General features: G+C 46.7%; 1 protein-coding gene across 1 annotated transcript; it reads left to right on the top strand.

Moving 5' to 3' along the window:
• The first annotated feature begins 866 nt into the window (after positions 1–866).
• Positions 867–10125, top strand: DLL1 (delta like canonical Notch ligand 1). Its single transcript, XM_074537447.1, has 11 exons — positions 867–1982; positions 2275–2586; positions 2788–2848; positions 3085–3342; positions 5812–5872; positions 6350–6480; positions 6626–6795; positions 6923–7139; positions 8099–8891; positions 9007–9121; positions 9464–10125. The coding sequence occupies exons 1-11, from the start codon at positions 1923–1925 to the stop codon at positions 9467–9469; spliced, it is 2184 nt and encodes a 727-aa protein (XP_074393548.1). The 5' UTR covers positions 867–1922; the 3' UTR covers positions 9470–10125.
• The last annotated feature ends 10782 nt before the right edge of the window (positions 10126–20907 follow it).

Genomic DNA, 20907 nt, shown 5'->3' with positions numbered 1-20907 from the left:
CCGAGGGGAGCTCTTTCTCTCCCTCGCATTGTGCAGGGAGCAGGTGCTGTCTACATTACCATACAGCTGAGAGCACAAAGAGCTAACTGATTCAGCCCTCACACAATAACAAACGGCCTTAATGACAGCCACGCGAACGACACACACCAAACTCACTTTTTACTAAGCTGAAGGACGAAAAAAGAGAGAGGGGGAGAGAGAGAGACGGAGAGGGAGAGGTTGCTGGTGATGATGATAATAATCATAGAGGGGTGCGGGACCCGGGCGCAGCGAGCGGCTCTCTCCGGCAGCGGTGGTGGCGGGGACGGGACCCGCGGAGCCCCGCAAACGGGTCCCCTCCACGAGTCCCCGCCACCAGCCCGCCCGCGTCCTGCCTCGCCGCCGGACCCCCAGGATCCCCCGCTCCTCCGCCGGCGGGATGCGCGCCGTGAGCGGAGCCTCGGGAGGAGCGAACCCCCGGTCACTTCGTCCACGCTCGTTGTCCCCCTCCCCAATTACCCCGGTTCCGCCAGGGTAAATGCAGTGTGAATCTCATGGGATGGGACTCCCCTCGCTGTGGTTCGATGGCTCCCACCTCCCTCGTCCCTTTAACGCCGGAGAAGCCCCTTGAAGTAGTCACGATCACCGAGTCACTTTTTGGGGTCACGGCGGCTGCTCTGCGCGTTCCAAGAGGCAATTACAGCCCGCCGTCCCCGGGGCTGCTCTCTGGCCGGAGCGTGTTGCACTGCCTCTCCCCGGTGCGGAGGGGGTGTTACCCTCTCGCCGGAGCAGAAGGGGGATTCTTGCGGTTACCAAATTTGCAGGAATGTAAATGAACACGTTTTGTGAGCGCGAAGGGGAGGGGGAGGAGGATTGCACATTTTACAGCTCACTGACCATTTGGCGATCCATTGAGAGGAGGGTAGGGAAAAGTGGCTCCTTTGTGACAGCTCTAGCCAGATTGGGGGGCTGCTCATTTGCATCTCATTAGGCATGCAGTCGGCCGGCGGGATATAAGGGCGGCAGGCGCCCAAGGAGAGGCAGATCCTTAGCGCTTCACCCTCGGAGAGAGCCGCCGAGCCGAACCGAGCCGAGCCGCGGCACGGAGCGGAGCGCAGCAGCGCAGAGCAGGCACCCCCTCCCCCGTAGGAGCACACCCGGACACGCTCTGTTCGCTGCTGTTGAGACACGAGCTTATTTTTGTTGGCTGGGATTCCTCTCAAAACAAAAGTAAACCCACAACAAGGAAGGAGAGCTTCGCTTCCTTTGCAAAAAAAAAAAAAAAAAAAAAAAAAAAAAAAAAAAAAAAAAAAAAAAAAAAAAAGGAAAAGAGAAAAAAAAAAAGAAAAAGGGGATCAAGGCTCCGACGTGACCTGCCCGCCACCGCTGCTGTTTGACACCCACCAGCCCCGACGTGCGCTGGGCGAGCGCAGCCGCGCAGAGCCGCTCCCGAATCGCACCGCCCCGGGAATTATCGCCGCTGCCTCCGCCGCTGCCTCTGCAGGGATTTCCAGATCGCCAATTTTTAATCTTCCTTGGGAAGCATTTTCTCTGCCTCTGTTGGGAATTAAGTTGCTTTTATTTTATTATTTTTATTTTTTCTTCCTGGAGAAAAGGAGGACCATCGTGGATTGCGAAAGAAAAAGAGTTTAACAGATAAATATTATTTTTTTCCCCGTCCTTTTTTCCTCTCTTTTTCTTTTGCCATCCGAAAGAGCTGTCAGTTGCCGACAGACTACATTTAGAGGTATCGGCAAAAGGGAAAAAAAGTCAGAGACACTCCTGAAAGAAGGAGACCGTGACACTAACTCTTCCAGCTCTGCTGGGACGAGCGGCTTTGGCCGCTGTGTTTTTTCCCTTATCCCGAAAGACACTTTCCCCTTTTCCCTCTGACGAGAAGATAAGGGGGAGGAAAGCGAGGGCACCAGAGCTGCACCTCCAAAATGGGAGGTCGGTTCCTGCTGACGCTCGCCGTCCTCTCGGTGCTGCTGAGCCGCTGCCAGGTAAGTGCCCGCGGCGTGGGGGACAGCAATGCCTGCACCGGGGGGTCCCTGCCCCGGGGATGCCAGGGACAGGAATGCCTGCACCGGGGAGTCCCGCGGGGATGCCGGGGATAGGAATGCCTGCACCGGGGGGTCCCGGCACCAGGGGGGTCCCGGCACCAGGGGTCCCGCCGGGATGCCGGGGTCTGTCGCTGCCGCTTGCAGCCGTAAGGAGCGGGCAGGGGGTGCCCACCGGGGCCGGGCTGGGGAGCGGGCTGCTCGGGAGCTGACGGCCGCTGTCCCCGCCCCGCAGGTCGGCTCCTCCGGGGTCTTCGAGCTGAAGCTGCAGGAGTTTGTCAATAAGAAGGGGCTGCTCAGCAACCGCAATTGCTGCCGCGGGGGCGGCCCCGGCGCCGGCGGGCTCCAGCAGTGCGACTGCAAGACCTTCTTCCGCGTCTGCCTCAAGCACTACCAGGCCAGCGTGTCCCCCGAGCCGCCCTGCACCTACGGCAGCGCCATCACCCCCGTGCTCGGCGCCAACTCCTTCAGCGTCCCCGACGGCGCGGGCGGTGCCGACCCCGCCTTCAGCAATCCCATCCGCTTCCCCTTCGGCTTCACCTGGCCCGTAAGTGGGGGGCGATGCTGGAGGGGCGGCACATATCCATCCCGTCCCGTCCCGTGCCATTCCAAGAGGCCACCAATCCCCTTGAAGTGTGAAGATGGGAGGGGGATAATGACTGCTGACTCCTGGGGAATGGTGGCACTGTCCCTTGGGCCTACCTGCTCTCATGCGCTCCTGGTCGGTTGTGTCTCCTTCTTTTCACAGGGCACCTTCTCGCTCATCATTGAGGCTCTGCATACGGACTCACCTGATGACCTCACCACTGGTAAGTGTCCTGAAACACACTTTTCCCTGTAATAATCCCAGTCCTGCAACCCTATTTTGTCCCTTTTCTCTCAGTGTGTAGCACATTCTCCTCCACAGTAGAGCTGTGGCAACAGAGGCCAACCTGTTGGCATGCAGCCATGTCATCCTGCCTCTGTAGCTCCCCTCCCACCAGAGACCCCCTGTGCCCTGCCTGCTTTGGGCTCTCTAACCACTCTCCTCTCCACTTCCCCACAGAAAACCCTGAGCGCCTCATCAGCCGCCTGGCCACCCAGAGACACTTGGCAGTGGGTGAAGAGTGGTCCCAGGACCTGCACAGCAGCGGCCGCACCGACCTCAAGTACTCCTATCGCTTCGTGTGCGACGAGCACTACTACGGAGAAGGCTGCTCTGTCTTCTGCCGGCCCCGGGATGATGCCTTTGGTCACTTCACCTGTGGAGAGCGTGGCGAGAAAGTCTGCAACCCGGGCTGGAAAGGCCAGTACTGCACTGAGCGTAAGTGTCACCTCCTTGTCTCCTTGGGTGCCCCTTGCAGCAGTGTCTCCTGAGCACTTGGGGTTGGTGGAGGGCTGATTCTCTGACATCAGGCCCCATGGGGAGGGAGAACCAAGCAATGGCGGATGGATGTCTGGTTCTGTGCCCAAGCCTTACCAGTGTGAGGGATGGGAGATGTCAGCATTGCCACAGAAAGTTAATGCAGACAGCCCCTTCTCAAGCCAACAAAATGTCAGTGCCAACACTACACTCTTGCTCATTTGCTTTAGATCATTTAATCTGGAAGCAAAATGTTCAGCAGTTGCTTGAGGATTTATTAAAATATATCAGGACTACTTTTTATACCTATCCACCCTCCAGCCACACAACTTTGATATCATCACCTACAGGGTACATAGTTTCAGGGGAGGGAGCTAGGCTTTGGCAATATCCATGTGACAGCCTTGTGGGTAGGCTTGCTATGGTCTGATCCTCTGTGGTCTTGTATTAAGAAAAATATCGGGAATTCCAAGACATTCTCTATGGCTTTTAGACTGCACATTTCTCATTTGGGGTACTTATATGCTGCCACTAACAATTTCTGCACATGGGGCCACGAGAACGTTCAACTTATTCCTCATCTCTCTTCTGTCCCATTGCCATGATAATTAATATCAATAAAGTAGTGAGGGACATGAAACATACCCCAGAGCTTGAAGTTTTTGAGGAATGTGGTGTGTTGGTACAGCAGGAAAAGCTGGGACAGTAAGCAGATCACAGACAGGATAGTCCAGGATGTCAGATACTTTCCAGTTGTATGAGATTCCGCCCTTTGTAGATCCATAGCAGTGTACACCCAAATGTGCACACAGAGCCCCTGCTGCAGCCTGTGACGGCATTCCCTGTTTGTGTGTATACATGGGTCTGAAATACGCTGGCAGATGACGTACTGAGCCAGTGCTCCTCTGCCGTCATCCAAGGGCCAGGCAGGCAGGAAGAAAACAGTTCCAGGCTGCAAAGCAGCCTCTCAGCTTTCTTCTTGTTGTGTTTTTGTTTCTCTTTAAACCCACCTACACTGTGGTCTCAGCTGAGCTGCTATCAAACCATTCCTGATTGATTATTCACACTGTTAGTGAGTGCTAGGATGCTTTTAGGAGTTCACGGTAAGATGTTGTACAATAAACAGCAGGCAAAGGGGCTTGCATTTTCTTTGATAGTGTTTTAAATGAGAGTTACAACCTTTCCTATGATCAAAAGTGCCTAGCCCAGTTGTGTCAAGGGGTGGGGAAAAAGGAAGCATTTTGATAATGAGCTCTTTTGGGGCTGTCAGCACTTTTGAATGCCTGTACATCTCTGCTATTCCGACAGCGAAGCAGAAGGCTGTCCATCTTTCTTGACTTACGTTGACTTACTTTCTTGACGTACGTTCTCTGCTGTGTTTTCCCTCTCAGAAAAAAAAAACCAGCTTATAGCACTGACACAAACCTACTAGGCAGGGGATATGTGTTTATGTGTGCATGCAAAAAGAATGTTTTGCCGTTAGTGAGTGGAGCTGCCAGTCGCAGATTGCTTCCCGTTGCCTTGCCCCCAGCTCCATTCTTTCCAACTTGGAGGCGATCTGATTATCAGCACTGATTCTTTCTTTCTTTTTCTTCCCCCCTCCTTCCCCTCGCATGCCATTGTCTCCGGCTGGCTTTGTTGAATTAAAACTTTGCAGTGCCTGCTTAATGAGTTCCATAACCAGGCAAAGTAATGAGCAGAAGTCCCTTTTTTCCCTTCTCTCATCCTCCCTCCCGCTGGCCCGCTTACCTCTTTTACCAGGGCTGCACCCACCCACCCGCCCCTTTTCGGAGCAGGGCAGAGGGGGGAAGGAGGGAGGGAGGAAGAACTTTAGACTTATTTATTTGAATAAGAAAAAAAAAAAGTTTTTTTGCAGCGAAATCACGCGCGTGCCATAGATTAGCTGTGGGCAGGGATAGGCTGCCCGGTGGCCGGCCGCCGGCCCCATTGGCTCCGGGGCCGGGGTATTGTTGCAGTGGGGCAGCTGCTGGGAGAGAATAGACAATAGAGCAGCTGTCTTGCACTGGCACCCTGCACACCAGCTGTCCACTCTTATCTGCACACACACTTTCGGGGGATATTAAGAGGTGGAGCTGTGTGCATAGAATTGGAAAAAAGGACTTCTGACCCTCACTGGGAAGGGAAGGGGGGTGAGGGGCTGTGGGGAAGGGAGCAATTGTGAGCCCTCTTTTGTCTGTGTGCAACTGTATTAAGAAGAATGCTCATCCCTGGTGATAAGTAAAGTGCCCAGTTACGGGGCAAGATCAATACTCCTTCAGACTCCAGAGATTAATTCAGCTGCGCTTAACTGCCCCAACCCAGTAAAAGGGACTCACTCCCCACCCACAAGGTGCTCCCAGACTCAGACTTGTAAAAGAGAATTGTTTTGGCACCAGTGCTGATGTCTTTCCCTGCTTGGTTTGTTTACAGCGATTTGTTTGCCTGGATGTGACGAGCAGCACGGCTTATGCGACAAGCCGGGGGAATGCAAGTAAGTTTTCCACTCCCTTCCTGCTTCCTTCTTTGTCTTTCAGTGTTGATGCTCTGGTGTTAAATAAGCCATTGGACATTTGAAGGGTTGGTTTAAAGGCCTTTCATCATATTAGATGGAAATTTGAAATATCCAGTTGATGCCAGATCAAAGTATTATTCCATAAGTCAAACATCACTGCCATTAATATTAACCTAATGGGTTTACAGTGCTGTGTGTAGGATTTGGCTCTTTGTTATTAGAGTAAGCAAATTAACTATCAGAACCATGGGTCTACCTAAGGAAGTGGAAGAAATAGCTAGGGCTGATGAAAGCTGATGCTACGGTTGGACTTGGTGACTTTCTCACATGAAGGATCACCGAGGGCTTTTAGGAAACTTCATCCCTGGCATCGGTGTGCTTGCAGAGTTTGTGATAGGCTTTCCAACTGGGAGAATTCTAAATCTGAAGAGAATTTTTTGTCATCTTTTTTTTCAGGTGCAGAGTGGGCTGGCAGGGGCGATACTGTGATGAGTGCATCCGATACCCAGGCTGCCTTCATGGTACCTGTCAGCAGCCGTGGCAGTGCAACTGCCAGGAAGGCTGGGGTGGCCTCTTCTGCAACCAGGGTGAGTTCTCAGTCCTTGCCAGAGCATCTGTTTTAAAATGCAGAAAGCAGGCAACTATTTTCAGCTCGCCCACTGTCTGCTAGTCTTGCAAAGTAGCAAGCATATTGGCTGCTCTCTTTAAAAAAAGAAAATATATCTTTTACAGACCTGAACTACTGCACTCACCACAAGCCCTGCAAGAATGGTGCCACGTGCACCAACACTGGTCAGGGGAGCTACACTTGTTCGTGCCGACCTGGCTATACAGGCTCCAACTGCGAGATTGAAATCAATGAATGTGACGCCAACCCTTGCAAGAATGGTGGAAGCTGCACCGTAAGTTGTTTGCTAAACTCCTCCAAGGGTGGAGTTAATGTCAGTTTTACTAATTTTTAAAATCCCTTTTTGGATTTCAGAGCAAGTTCAGACAATGTTTTGATAGTTTCTCGTTTCCTTCCCCCAGGATCTGGAGAACAGCTACTCCTGTACCTGCCCCCCAGGCTTCTATGGGAAGAACTGTGAGCTGAGCGCCATGACGTGTGCGGACGGGCCGTGCTTCAACGGCGGGCGCTGCACCGACAACCCTGACGGGGGCTACAGCTGCCGCTGCCCACTGGGTTATTCTGGCTTCAACTGTGAAAAGAAAATCGACTACTGCAGTTCCAGCCCTTGTGCTAATGGTAAGGCCAAACAGCATACCCTTACTTTGGTGTCTGGTCTGGAGTTCATAACGAGGCACACTGATCAAGGCACACTGACCAGTCATAGAGTTATAGAATGGTCTGGGTTGGAAGGCACCTTAAAGGTCATCTAGTTCCAAACCCCTGCCATGGGCAAAGACACCTTTCACTAGACCAGGCTATTGAAAGCCCCATCGAATCTGGCCTTGAACACTGCCAGGGATGGAACATCCACCACTTCTCTGGGCAACTTGTTCTCTCATAGTAAAGAATTTTTTCATTGCATCTTATCTAAACCTGCTCTCTTTCAGTTTAAAACCGTTCTGCCTTGCCCTACCACTATATCCTCTTGTAAAAAAGTCCTTCTCATGTCAATAGTTGACTTGATGGAGGAGGATCTCTACTGAGAAAGCAGGGGCATGGCTTGGGCCGTTGCTTCAGATTGTATTTTCTGATGGGGGGGCTATGGCCAAGTAAGTTGGTCTGAAGCTTCATGCATGAAAACGTGGAAGATTATACTTTCAAATCCTTTACAAAGAGTCTTAGAGGTCTGTGGATGCAAATGCCACACAAGTGCTAAACATTATTACTTGTAATCTGGTAACAGTAATTTTCCTGTTTTGATTAAACTAGTGAAGACTTTCTGTACTGTAATCCTCCTTATTCATTGCCACTCAAACTCTGTAACACGAGATGTGGTGTTAATCTGACCCGGACTAGTGTTCTGGTTCAAGCTGAATGAAATGTTAAAAAAGGAATACAATTGAGAATGAAAAATAAATCTGCTTAACAAAAATCTTTCTTAAAAACATGTGCTTTTTATGTTGGATTAGACTTGTCAAAGGTCAAGCTGACCTTTCCTCAGCTGCTGGTTATACCTTTTGCCTCAAGAGCAGCAAGTGGGGGGCTGTTGTGTCTGGCTGCCCACCACTCAGCTCTTCCCCCTTGCTGTGTTGCAGGAGCCCAGTGTGTGGATCTGGGCAACTCCTATATCTGCCAGTGCCAGGCTGGCTTCACTGGGAGGCACTGCGATGACAACGTGGACGACTGTGCCTCTTTCCCCTGCGTCAACGGAGGGACCTGCCAGGATGGCATCAATGACTACTCCTGCACCTGCCCCCCAGGATACAACGGGAAGAACTGCAGCACCCCGGTGAGCAGATGCGAGCACAACCCTTGCCACAATGGGGCCACCTGCCACGAGAGGAACAACCGCTACGTGTGTGAGTGTGCCCGGGGCTACGGCGGCCTCAACTGCCAGTTCCTGCTCCCTGAGCCGCCGCAGGGCCCCGTCATCGTGGACTTCACTGAAAAGTACACGGAAGGCCAGAACTCCCAGTTCCCCTGGATCGCCGTCTGCGCTGGGATTATTCTGGTCCTCATGCTGCTGCTGGGCTGTGCTGCCGTGGTGGTGTGCGTCAGGCTCCGAGTGCAGAAGAGGCACCACCAGCCTGATGCCTGCAGGAGTGAGACCGAGACTATGAATAACCTGGCAAACTGCCAGCGCGAGAAGGACATTTCCATAAGTGTCATTGGTGCCACTCAGATTAAAAACACAAATAAGAAAGTAGACTTTCACAGCGATAACTCTGATAAAAATGGTTACAAAGTCAGATACCCATCAGTGGATTACAATTTGGTGCATGAACTCAAGAATGAGGACTCAGTTAAGGAGGAGCACAGCAAATGTGAAGCCAAGTGTGAAACATACGATTCAGAGGCAGAGGAAAAAAGTGCAGTACAACTAAAGAGGTATCTCACATCTGAGGGCAGGGGGCAGCTTGGCTTTGAAGGGGGAGTGTATATCTCATAGGTAGCCTTAAGCAACAGTCATCTGACTTGTTCTTTCTCTTTTTGCGTTCAATAGTGATACTTCTGAAAGAAAGCGACCAGATTCAGTATATTCCACTTCAAAGGACACAAAGTACCAGTCGGTGTATGTCATATCAGAAGAGAAAGATGAGTGCATCATAGCAACTGAGGTTAGTAGGGTTGGAACAGCAGAGAAAAGTCTGCAGCTCCCATCCAATACATGCCAGGGCACATAAACTCTTTTCCATGATGCCACACAGTGGTTTGTACCTGTTGAAATCCAGACATCTTGAGTTTATGATGCTGTGGATGTTGTAAAGACAAGCTCAGTGACTTGCTGCTGTGCATGTTGTGGGTTTGACAAGTTTTGTAGACTAGGGTACAATGGCTGAGGTGTGCTGACTCACTCCTTGGTGTGCTTTATGCAGAGTCCTGACCCTCTGCAGCCTTACAGCCCTCTTCATATGTTTCATTAACCTCTCCTGATCTCTGCTTGTGTTTTCTCTTTCCAGGTGTAAACCAGAGGTCATATGGCAAGGTGGTTGTTCAAAACAATTTCAGAGGAGATGTGCCCCAATGAATGCTGCTGAAAGAGGAATGGGAGATAGATTCCTTCACTGACTGCTGCTGAGAAACTAAATTCAGGCTTGAGCTGGTTCTCTACTGAAGTTAGCAAAGTGACTGCAAAATAAAGAAACAAGATGGACACCAGGCAAGGGTCTGTGTTCAAGGATTACTGTTGCACTGCCTTTTATGAATTTTATCATTGCACTATGGTCAGTTGCTTTTCTATATATATTTAAATGAATGGACTTAATTACTACATAAGAAGCATGCACTGCCTGAAGTGTATATTTTGGATTATTATGAGCCAGTCTTTTCTTGAATTAGAGACACAAACACTGCCTTTATTGTCTTTTTTGATACTAAAATGTGTTTTTACTAGGTGAGAAAAAGTGTGTTATTTTTTTGAATCTGTAAAAATATTTTCATGATAATTGTAAAGCTTGAGTATTTTGTGATGTTCATTTTTTTATAATTTAAAATTTTTGGTAAATATGTACAAAGGCACTTCGGGTCTATGTGACTATATTTTTTTGTATATAAATGTATTTATGGAATATTGTGCAAATGTTATTTGATTTTTTTTACCGTTTTGTTAATGAAGAAATTCATTTTTAAAATATTTTTCCAAAATAAATATTATTAATGATAACCAGAGTGCTATGTTTATTCCATATCTGATGATGAACTGACTGAACTTTGCAACCAGGCATCTGACAGGCCTGTGTGGACGCATGGGGGCATTGAGTAGGACTGAGACTTATTACAAAGATTGGGGAACAACTTGTTGTCTGTAGACCCTCCATCTTTCCCCTCCTAACCTTCTGACCTTTTGACCCCATGGCTGTGCTCAGTCTTGCCCCAAAGGCAAATGGCAAAACCTTGAGTAATATTTGCCCCGTCATGTTGGGCTGTGTGTTTATGTAAACACATATGGAGTCACTTCCTGAGGAAGAGCAAGGTTTGAGTGCACTCCATTGCAATCCAGACCTGGAGCATGTCATGACTCAGCTCCTCATTTTTTGAAAGCTCAAACACTTGCCTGGAGTAGAGGGGAGTTTGGGACACACCAGCAAGGGAGAGCTCCTAGCTCAGGTCCTTGATGTGCTCCTATGGGCTGTGAGCTCCCCCAGATCTCCTTCTCCAGGAAATAACAGTGAACTCTAACAATGAACTGACTGATGGCCACAACTCCCCTGACTAAACACTTACTGAAGTACCAGCTGTGTCTTTGGTTTCTGCTCTGCCCCTGGTGCCTGCTGCCTTCATAGTGGGACAGTGTGATCCCATTCCCCGGCTTGGCTCTGAATGCTCAGGCAATTTCCCCAATTTAGTTTGCTCTAACGAGCTCGCCTTCATGTTGTGCTGCATGTTAATCTGCAGAGACCCTTCAGAAACAGGCAAAGGGCTCTTCCACTTCAGAAAAATAAGGACAATCTAGGGAATAATCTCATTTTTACTCAATTGTGGGCCACCTTCTGCAGCTTTGCGAAGATGGTGAAAATCCTCTGTCCCCATTCACTTCAGGGGAGGGGGATGATATCCTAAACACAAAGAGAGGGATAGCAGATATAATGAAGCAATCATTGCAGCTGGTGATCTTTATGTATTCCCCTTATTTTAGTGCGCATAAGTACATGAACCACTGGAACTCCACTTTTGTCTGAGGTCAGTGGAAAACTCACACTGACTGCACAGGCTTGCCTGTTTATATGCTTAGCTTTTTGCAAAGTGAAACCTTACACAAGGCATACAGGCTCACTTCCCACAAAGTGTCTTGATGAAGTTATCATCTTCATCTATCCCAAAGTGTCCTTTAAAGGAAAGTTTTCATAAGGAGAGTGACATGAGAAAACCATCCTGTCAATGACAGTCTCAACAGCAGTTTTAATTTGAGCAGTGACATAACAACCTGCCAATAATCAGTCAATGCATCCTATATTAAATGAGGCATGATGGTGTGAATGGCAGCAGGTGCGCAATGCAACATAATTTCACAGATTGGACAGAGAAGTGAGCCTTGGAAGGTGTTGCTGTTATCTTTGTTGCTCATTTGTTTTTCAACCTTGGCCAAAGCGCTTTATTTCTCTGTATTTCCTTTTCTTCCCAAGTTTCATGGAGCAGGCTCATCTCTCATGATGTACTGCACTTTGCAGTCAGTGCCATGGTCTTGGCTAGGCTTTCTTAACGCTGCTTCTGTAGAAACAGCAGTAACAAAAGGAAGGCCATCAGTGGTTGAGTACTTCTGCAACATCAAGTCTTCAGTGCTACAGCAAGACCTACTTTAATTTACTGTCAGGTAAAGGTCTGGAAAAGCACACAGCTCTGCTCTTGTGAAAATGCACAGTGTGATGGTGTTCGCAGGGATTTTAGGATGAGGGAAGAGATGAGAATCTTGACTTCATGTTTTAGACGGTTGATTTATTATTTTATGATATATATTATAAGAAAATTATATACTAAAACTGTACTAAAAGAATAGAAGAAAGTATTTCATCAGAAAGCTAGAAAGGAAAGGAATGGAAATAAAATCTTGTGACTGACTAGAGAGTCTGAGGCAGCTGGAATGTGATTGGCTATTAATTAAAAACAACTACATGAGATTAATTAAATATGCACTTGTTGCATTCTACAGCAGCAGATAATTATTGTTTTTCTTTTCTTTTGAGGTTTCTCAGCTTCTCAGGAGAAAAAATCCTAGCAAAAGATTTTTCAGAAAATATATCCATAACAGCACAGCATTGGTATCTACCTCTCTTTGCTTACAAATAAAACACCTTTGGAAAGATAAGTTTGTCCAAGTGTACTAATGATCAGCAGTGCTGCGTTTTGTGAGTGACAGAAAACTACAGGCAAAAGGAAGGACATGGTCCTGTCTTTCTGAAACACCTCCTGAAATGATGGCTACACAGATCAGCCCAATGGCTTCTTCTATTTCTGTCTTGAGCAAGGTTAGGGCTACAGTCACACACAGGATTTATTTCTTCTACAGGATCACCAAGTCCCCCAGCCCTGAGTATGTGTGCATGCAGTGTCTCTCAGTGACGAGAGTGGGTTGAGGTACGCAGTGTGGAGCACTGGTTCTGTTCTCCTCACCTCACTTGGGCCTTACTGGGTAAAAAAATGGGTGATCTAGGCAGGGGGTGGAAGTGGAGCATGTCTTGCTTGGGAGAGAGGATGGCAGATGCAGGTGTGGAGCCATGTGTGCAGGTGGAGCACACTGTGGCCAAGGGGCAGTGATGGGGCAGTGCTCACTCCAGGACGGGAGCTCTGCTGCCAAAGAACAGCAGGAACCTCCTGGTCAGCAGGGTCCCTGAATGGCCTCCTCATTCTAAAACGAGAGGAGAGCCCTCCTGGGGAGTCCATTTAGCTGGGACAGCTGAGAATTCAGGGCCCAATCCAAAGCCCATTAAGTTAATGGAAAGGTTCCAGCAAACTGCAGGGACACGTGGCACCATGCCCTCCTGACACAGCACATCTCCGTCTCTCCCCAGGGAAGCCGCAGGCACTGATGCAGCATGTGGCTCTCCAGGTGGTGGACAGGAAACCTGCAGCTGGTCCAGCCAGGCCTGTGCCCTGGGCATCATCCCCCTGGAGCCAGGACTTTGGAGGCCTGGGGTCCCTCCTCAGGCTGGCACTGTGGCACTGTGGCACTGCTGATTCAACCTGCAACATCTCCTTCTCTCTGTCCCCCAGCATCCATCCCTCCTTGTCTGGGGCCAGTACTCAACTGGGTGGCCAGAGGGCACCCCTCAGCCCACACCTCTGCCAGCCTGTGTCTCTGTGGCAGGTGGCACTTGCATTGTTGGCACAGACCGGACATGTCAAGAAATTAGAAGAAGCAAGAGAGATTAGGTGCTGGGAGGTATTATCTGCCCTGGTGGTAGACAGAGATTTCTTAAGAGTGTCACATCTTTCAATACATAGAAAACTTTAGGTTCAGATAGCAGTCTTAGGTTTAATTGCAAGACACAGTTTTATAAATTGATTTAAATTTATATTTGCGCTTCTCTGGTACACAGTGCAGGACAGTTTGTGTGTCAGGAAACTTGGGTGCTATTCCTGGCTCCACCCCAGACCTGATACATAACCTTGGGAGAGGAAGGATGGTCTTGTGGTCAAGGCACTGCAGAGGGACTCAGGAGGGCCCCCTTCTATTTCCAGCACTCCCTCCAGACTTCCTGTGCAACCTTGGACCTGTGTCACTTAATCTTTCCAGGACCTTAGGAAAATGGGGGCCTCCTGGTTGCTCTAATAGGGAGAAGGTCATTTGTGCTTGTGAGAGGATACCATGGTGGTGGGGTAAACACCCTTTGAGGCAAGTAAGGCTATTTCCTATTTCTGCACATCAGACTGCTTGTCTGTGAGGTGTGAGCTATTTTTGCAGAGCACTTTCAGATGCCTGCATGGAATAGAGCCCCCTCTCACAATTGAAACATCCATCATCTCAGAGAGGATATGCAAACCCTGCACTGGCAGCAAGGAGACAAACTGGAAGGGGGAGGGAATCTGTGTGCACAGTGTGTGCAGGGGGAATGTGATACAGCTGTGTGTCCATGGCCCAGAGAGGATGCCACACACAGTGTTGGCATGGATGGCCACAGTGCCATCAGCCTTCTCCTGCAGATCAGAATCTGCAATCAAGGTCTGTAGTCATCTCTGCTGTAGATAGGTTCTCTTACAGCAAAACAATTTTTCAGGTAGAGATACAGATTAAACTCAGCTTGGAACTATGAGGGTCAAGGAGGAAAGCTGCAGAAATTATACAGATGGCATTTTTTCACTGACAGACCCTGGGAAACTTCCCTATTGTTGCAGCCTAACATCCAAATTCATGTACTCCAAAAAAAATTATCTGAGAACTATTCCTAGGCCAAATCCCAACCTGAGAAGCAGTCTCTTCTGACGCCTGACATCTACTTGTGTCAGAAGAATGAGAAGCCTCTGTTCCCTTCCCTCCTTGGGAGGTACATTTTTCACCTGGCTGTTAAGACCTGGCTTTCTATCTGTGTCTGTGTCACCTGCTATGCAAATCAGAGAAATCAAGAGCCTGGCCAAAAAGACCCAGCAGGTACTGAGAGGCAGATTTTCAGATGAAACCTTGAGCCTGCTGTTGTGACAACAGGACAGCTGATGCTTCTGCTCTCAGTGAAGCAGAGGTGGGTCACAGACCCACTGCCACTGGGGGCTTGCTGCCTCGTCACTGGGCCAGGGCTGTGTGGGAGGTGGGGCAGGAGGTCACAGCATCCTTGTGACAGGTTGGCTTTTTTTCTTAGGAAGAAACACCCTCAGTCTTTTCTCCTGCTGCTGCACCAATCAATTCAACACTGCTGGGGCTGCTCTCTGGCCCTATAGCCAGTCAGTGTGGGTCAGTCTGCAGCCACAGTGTTCAACTGCCTTACTCCACCAAATCAGCTGCTTACATCCACCCTGCCTGAGAGGGATGCCTCCTGCTCTGTGCCAAGGAACAGCCTGGGACTCTGATAACTGTGGGGCAAAAGCTTGGCAGGGACCACCATAACAGTGCAACACTATGAATGATTGCATTTTAGAGACCAGAATCTGCTTTTCCAGGACAGGTGTATCCAGAGTATCTTAGTGGCATGTTCAGGAATGCCTTACTCCTTGGCACAGATGAGGAATGGTGTGTGTCAGCTGTGGCAGTAACTCTGAGGGTCAGTGCAGATCCATTTCACCTGCTAGGGCAACTATATGAACTGGCATTGCTTACTTTACAGCCTGCCTTATGCATGTGTTACGTGGGGATGAAGCTATATTGAAAAAAGTTATGTACATTAGTGTAGATATAGGTCTCTGCACTGATTGTTTATCAGTTTATTTCCCTTGTTTATTTATCTAAAGTGTGCCAGTAAAGGCAAGTTTGTACCACTGTGTTCTCCAGAGCATGGCTGTGCAGCTATAAAGAAGCAAGTATCATTAAAAAGTTACATGGCTGTTTGGATAAGGTTTGAGTGCTTACAGCAAGTTAGTCTATCTTCACAGAGTAATTTCCCAGGGTGCTGGAGGCTGAGCAGGAGAAAGGATCAGCAGGGGCTGACCTGTGTTCTTTTCATAACATGAAACTAGAACTTTGTGGGGACAGCACTTTTCTGTGGGAAAGAACACAGCAGATAGACAAATCTGACCAGCCCTTATTGCAGCAAGGATGTGCTGCAGAGCCATTTCTTGCTCCTACCACTGCCAAGACATTCATGCTGGAGGTAGCTGATGGTCATTTCTAATCAGAATTTTTATGTACCAGAAAACTATGTTTTATGACACTTACAAGTCAATGCTTTTACAAAGGAGATTTTCAGTGGGGAAAATGTTTTTCAGCAATGGTAAACTGAAATACCCTCTTGAAAACCTCTTATGAGTTTCATTTTCTTCATGAAGCAAGATAGCAAAATGACAAGTGTTTCCCAGCAAACAACAAATTATCTATAAACTTCCTTTTCTTTTTTTTTCCCCCCCAAAAATAGAACTGATCTGGGAATTTTGTCTCATTAAAAAGTTGTATATTTTACTTTTGATTTTGCTTTAGAATGCAAGCATTTTTAAAGCTAAGTTCTCCCCCTTATCCCATTTTCTGGCCCTAAGTAGCACTTCAGGGTCTTGAGGAGGGTTGTACTTAGTATAAGCAAACTGCATTTTTGGACAGATATCAGAAAATACTTTTAATGGTAGCCTGGAAAAGGAAAAACTGGTATTCTCAAGCACATCTAATTACATGAGGCAAAACGTGTTATGAGGTATGAACTTTACTGTAATATTTTACCATTAGTCTAAACAATTCAGGAAGTTTTCAGTGAAAATACATTAACTAAAACCCAAGCTATGTCAAACCACACACTCATCTACATTTAAAATAAACATTGTATGGAGGAGAACCAGGTCTTCTGCATGATCCCTGTTCTGCAACCAAGACAATTTGACTATTAGTTGTGTGCTTTCCTTTTTAAGGCACTTAGAGATTTTCCTTTACAAGGTTTTCCATACATGTAAATGGGGGTGTTTACCAAGGCCACCTGTCTGAAAAATGTGAGCCTCTCACTTCAGTCTGGTTTTACCTTAGTGTGAATCAAAGGGCCCATGGAATTCTCCACTGGCCTGCAGTGGTGATGGCTTGGCACAGCTGCTGCTCCTGTGACTGTGGGCGCCTTTGGAAAAGTCGGATGCCCGTTACTCTCACTCAAAGCCAGCAGGATTGCTCAGAGCAAAAACCAACGTGGAACTACTACACATCCTGCTTGTCACAGCCTGTATCTTAATTTTCTTTCTTTTTTTTTTTTTTTTTCTGTATCAATTTAAAGAAAGGAATTGTGAAAAATGTATGATGTTGTGTAAGTTCTTCTAATTGACTTCAGGAAATGTTATCTGGAATGGCAGTTGTGAGCACACAAACTCAGCAGACTTATCTGCGTTATCTAATTACCAGACTATAAAGTTCTGCTGACATTTCCTTTTGATAAATACAATACACTGCTTTCTTTATCTATCTATATTAAAGAAACAATGTTCTCCTAAATCCAACCCCATGCATACTTTTTACTAAAACAACATTATAAACCCCAAGACTAACAGAAATGTTGTCACAACGTCAACAGTCTTAAATGAAAACAGTGGCTTTCAGATGAAAAGCATTATCTAAAGGTGGTAGGAAACCACTACAAATCTCAATGTTTTAACGTTTTAACAATTTTTTTAACAAATTTTAACAAATGTTTTAACAATTCTCATGTGAATAAGCATGAAACAGATTTCACAGATATTTATTAATCAAAAAAGAGACTTAGAAAAAGAAAATGGTGACAAAGAGCAGCAGTATTACATGTATGCTTACATTTCTTCACTAGTGCTGTGTTTACACACAGAAATAGAGAATCAGAATCATTTAGGTTGGAAAAGATCCTTAATATCAAGTCCAACTGTTAATCCAGCACTGCCAAATGCACCACTAAACCATGTCCCCAAATGCCACATCTACTCATCTTTTACATACTATTTTATACTATAAATTACTGTTTACCATAAGGTGTTTACTCCAGGCTAGACTTTCAGGCCTTACTTCTGCACATGCACAGGAGGGTTTTGGAAGATTGTGGAAAGCAGCTGTGCCAAACTAGCTTTGCTGCTGGACATCTACAGGTAATAGACATCAAGGAAAATGCCTCTGAACAATGCTTGTTGCTGTTTGATTTTCTGTTGTCTCCTGATTCACCAGGCTCAGATGCCTCCTGCATTGGGAAGAGGAAGGGCAAGAGGCAGCCAAGGGTTGAGGTAAGGCAGGACATGGTTTTGCCTGGGGAACGCTGCTCCTCTGGACAGTGTCAGGGTGGGGAAAGGCAGGTGAGGAACCTCCTCCCCAGCTCTGTGGAGTATCCACAGAATCCACAGTCAATTCCTCCCTGGCTGTGCTTGATCTGAGCAAGGAGCTCTGACAGAAGGCAAAAGGGACACAGAAGCCTTGCAACACCTGTAGCACCAAGCCCCCAGTGGGTACACTCTCTGCATTCGCATTTACCTCAATGAGAATTAGGCACCGGTGGGGGGAATCCTTTGGCACCTGTACTCACCCCACAGGCACTGTGTGCCCCCACCTCTGTGACCAGCTAACCAGGACACACCAAAATTTAGAGGCTGCACAAATGTTCAACAAAGGAAATGGTATGTTCAGTGCTTTTAGAATCTATGCTTAAAAAAAAGAAGGAGCTCACAAGTGAAAAAGAAAAGCCGTGACAAGATGTAAACGCACGTTGTAGATCAAATGTAGCCACCGAGTTCTGGGGATGTTCCAAAGATCACTTTTCTATCAGTTAGAAAAGATACCCATTTCTGTCAGAAATACTAAAGGAAGTGTTAATGACTGGAATAAATAACAGGTGCTGGGAGCAGCTGTTACTGATTAATGACTTGTCTTTTTTTAAATAGGTTTTCTGTTGGGGGAATCAGAAGTTTTCAGTAATACTCCATTGTAAGACATTAGAGGAATGTTTTTTTTTCCTTTTTCTAATAATGTGCTCCATTATTTCTAAGGCTAAACAGATTCAAGATTTAATCTAAATTAATATTTGAATTTCAGGCCATCAATAATTGAGGAGGATTCAAACCACAATACCTCTCAATTACACAAATTACTTGCTTTCTTTAATTTATTTTTTCTGCCAATTTCCTTCTTGTTTTCTCTCACTGTTTTTGTTCCCTGCTCTCTCCTTCCCTTTACCTCTCTACACCCCTCTTTCTTTTTACCTGAGCTACCTGGAGATGGTGCTTCCAATGCTGGTTATATTTGGCCCTAAAGTTGGTTTTTTAATAAGCATATGAAGGATGATGAGATTGAATGTCACAAGAAAGACTGCCACTGTTGCCATGTCTCAATGATGAAGTAATTTAGAAGTCACTGAGGACAGCTCAGGGAAAACATCTGCTCTGTGCCTTGAGGCCATCAGGGAAACAAACAAAACAGTGTGATGGAAAAGAATACGGAAAATACAGTAATAATTAGAATAAATTCTTATTAAATAATTTTATATGCATGTAAACCCACTTCAGAAATAATGGCAACTACCATAATACCTCAATTTTAGCAAAAATGGCACAGGGGCTTCTATCCTGGCCCCTTTGAAGTCAATGGCAAGGCTGGTATTGACTCAGATGGAGACAGAATTTCTTACAGAAATCTAGGTCACTCAAGACTGCCTTTCCAGTAGTCTAGAGCCCCATCTCCCTGCATCCTAAAATGTCAATTCCCATCTCTGCACTTCAAAGCAGGTGGCCTCATAACTGAATGGATTTCAGAACTGGTGGAGGTGGTGGGGCACGTGGAAATGCTTTTGTGTCATAATAAAATGTTAGAGTTTCCTCAATAAAGAGTAAGTAAATATGAACAGTAGGAACAATTTCAAGAGCTTAGCATGCTTTAGAAAAGTACTCTTGTTCCTATCAACTGTGAGGCAACAGTAGAGACAATAAGGAATAGAATTCAAGCCTTAATAAGGCTTTACCATACCTGAGGCATGTCATGTGTTACATACTCTTCCTAGGTGAGTTTCTGTACTTAATGTTCATTAAAATTCTTTCTCTCTTTCTTTTCAAGTGGTAATTTAAAAAAATCACCAAAAACAAGATGCAGTATGAAATAAACACAGAGATTTTTTCCAGTTTAGAGACAGAGCTGAAGTCTTGCTTTGCATCCTGACCATTTGTGAGCATGCAGAAACTCTGAGTTATCTTCATCAGATCTGGTTTTTTTTCACTCATTCGTCTGAAGTTGTTAAAAATGCTGTCAAGCCATGACTTCCATATACTGACCAACTTAATTGTCTTTGCTCACACAAGGAAAACATACTTATTTTGCAACAGAGCCTTAACTGGGGAGAGCGCTGCACTATTCTATACAGCACTGGTTAGTTGTGACAGTTTTGAAGAGAAAGCAGATACAACTGTTAATATGAGGGGAGGAGGAGAAGGTTATGGCTAGGCAAAAGGTAATGGCATGGATGACATGGGCCAGTAGCTCATGATCTATGAGGATAAATCAGCTCTTGTTGTGTGCTGTGCACCATGGCACCCACCAAGTGTGGTTTCAGGTGTAATGGCACTGACTATGTCCCCACTGCCATCTCCCAAGTGCTGTGACACCGGGGCTGTGTGTGCTCCCACTGAAACCCAGCACGGCCCTCAGCCCACTTGCAAAATGTGGAGACTGAAGGTTGATGGAGCAAAGACACATGGATATGGTCCCAAACAATTCTAGAACATCCTGCACAGTGGTGTCTATTTGCCATCCACCCGCTGTATTTCTCACCTGTAACCACATCTAAGATCTTTTTAGCTGACATGACCAAAACAAAAACAGTCTCTGCATTTAGAATTGCTGATTACTATGAACACTTCACAATGGTTCCAAGGAAACATCCTGGGCCTAAAACAGTTTCCAAAAACATGAAGTACCAGCCTTAAGGGATATCTTTGGATGTGCATCCAAGTCATGACCATCCCCAACTGGTTTAAAGTTCTTCAAGAAGTATTCCCTCTCCCCAAAGAAATCCATTCCACAGTTTTCAGCATCCCTCTCTGACAACCAGGATTTCAAATCCCTTTATCTGGAGACAAACAGAAAGAGTGTGCTTGTGGTGAATAATTTGAGCTGATATTCTTGCCAGCTGTTAAGGGACACATGCAAAAAAAGAAAAAAAAATCAGTGACATCTGGTCAGCACTGATATGTCCTAACAGAAGTATTTGTTTGGGAGTGGGGAAGGGGTGGTGGGGGTAAAGAGAAATACCATCTCCATGCACCTCCTTGCCCCCTTTTGAAAACTGAAAGCGATAACATTGACCACAGCAACTGGAACAAAAATCGCAACTTACATCATGGGGAAACAGTGACA

Source organism: Zonotrichia albicollis, chromosome 3 (genome assembly GCF_047830755.1).
Source record: "Zonotrichia albicollis isolate bZonAlb1 chromosome 3, bZonAlb1.hap1, whole genome shotgun sequence".
Taxonomy (NCBI): domain Eukaryota; kingdom Metazoa; phylum Chordata; class Aves; order Passeriformes; family Passerellidae; genus Zonotrichia; species Zonotrichia albicollis.
The sequence above is the reverse complement of the archived record's forward strand: the minus strand, read 5'-3'. Positions and strand labels throughout refer to the sequence as shown.

Bases quoted from the DNA above. Each gene is read 5' to 3' on its own strand.
- DLL1 (XM_074537447.1), top strand. From the start codon at position 1,923: ATGGGAGGTCGGTTCCTGCTGACGCTCGCCGTCCTCTCGGTGCTGCTG. The intron at 2,849-3,084 runs GTAAGTGTCCTG...ACTTCCCCACAG, and splicing joins ACCTGATGACCTCACCACTG to AAAACCCTGAGCGCCTCATC. The intron at 5,873-6,349 runs GTAAGTTTTCCA...CTTTTTTTTCAG, and splicing joins GACAAGCCGGGGGAATGCAA to GTGCAGAGTGGGCTGGCAGG.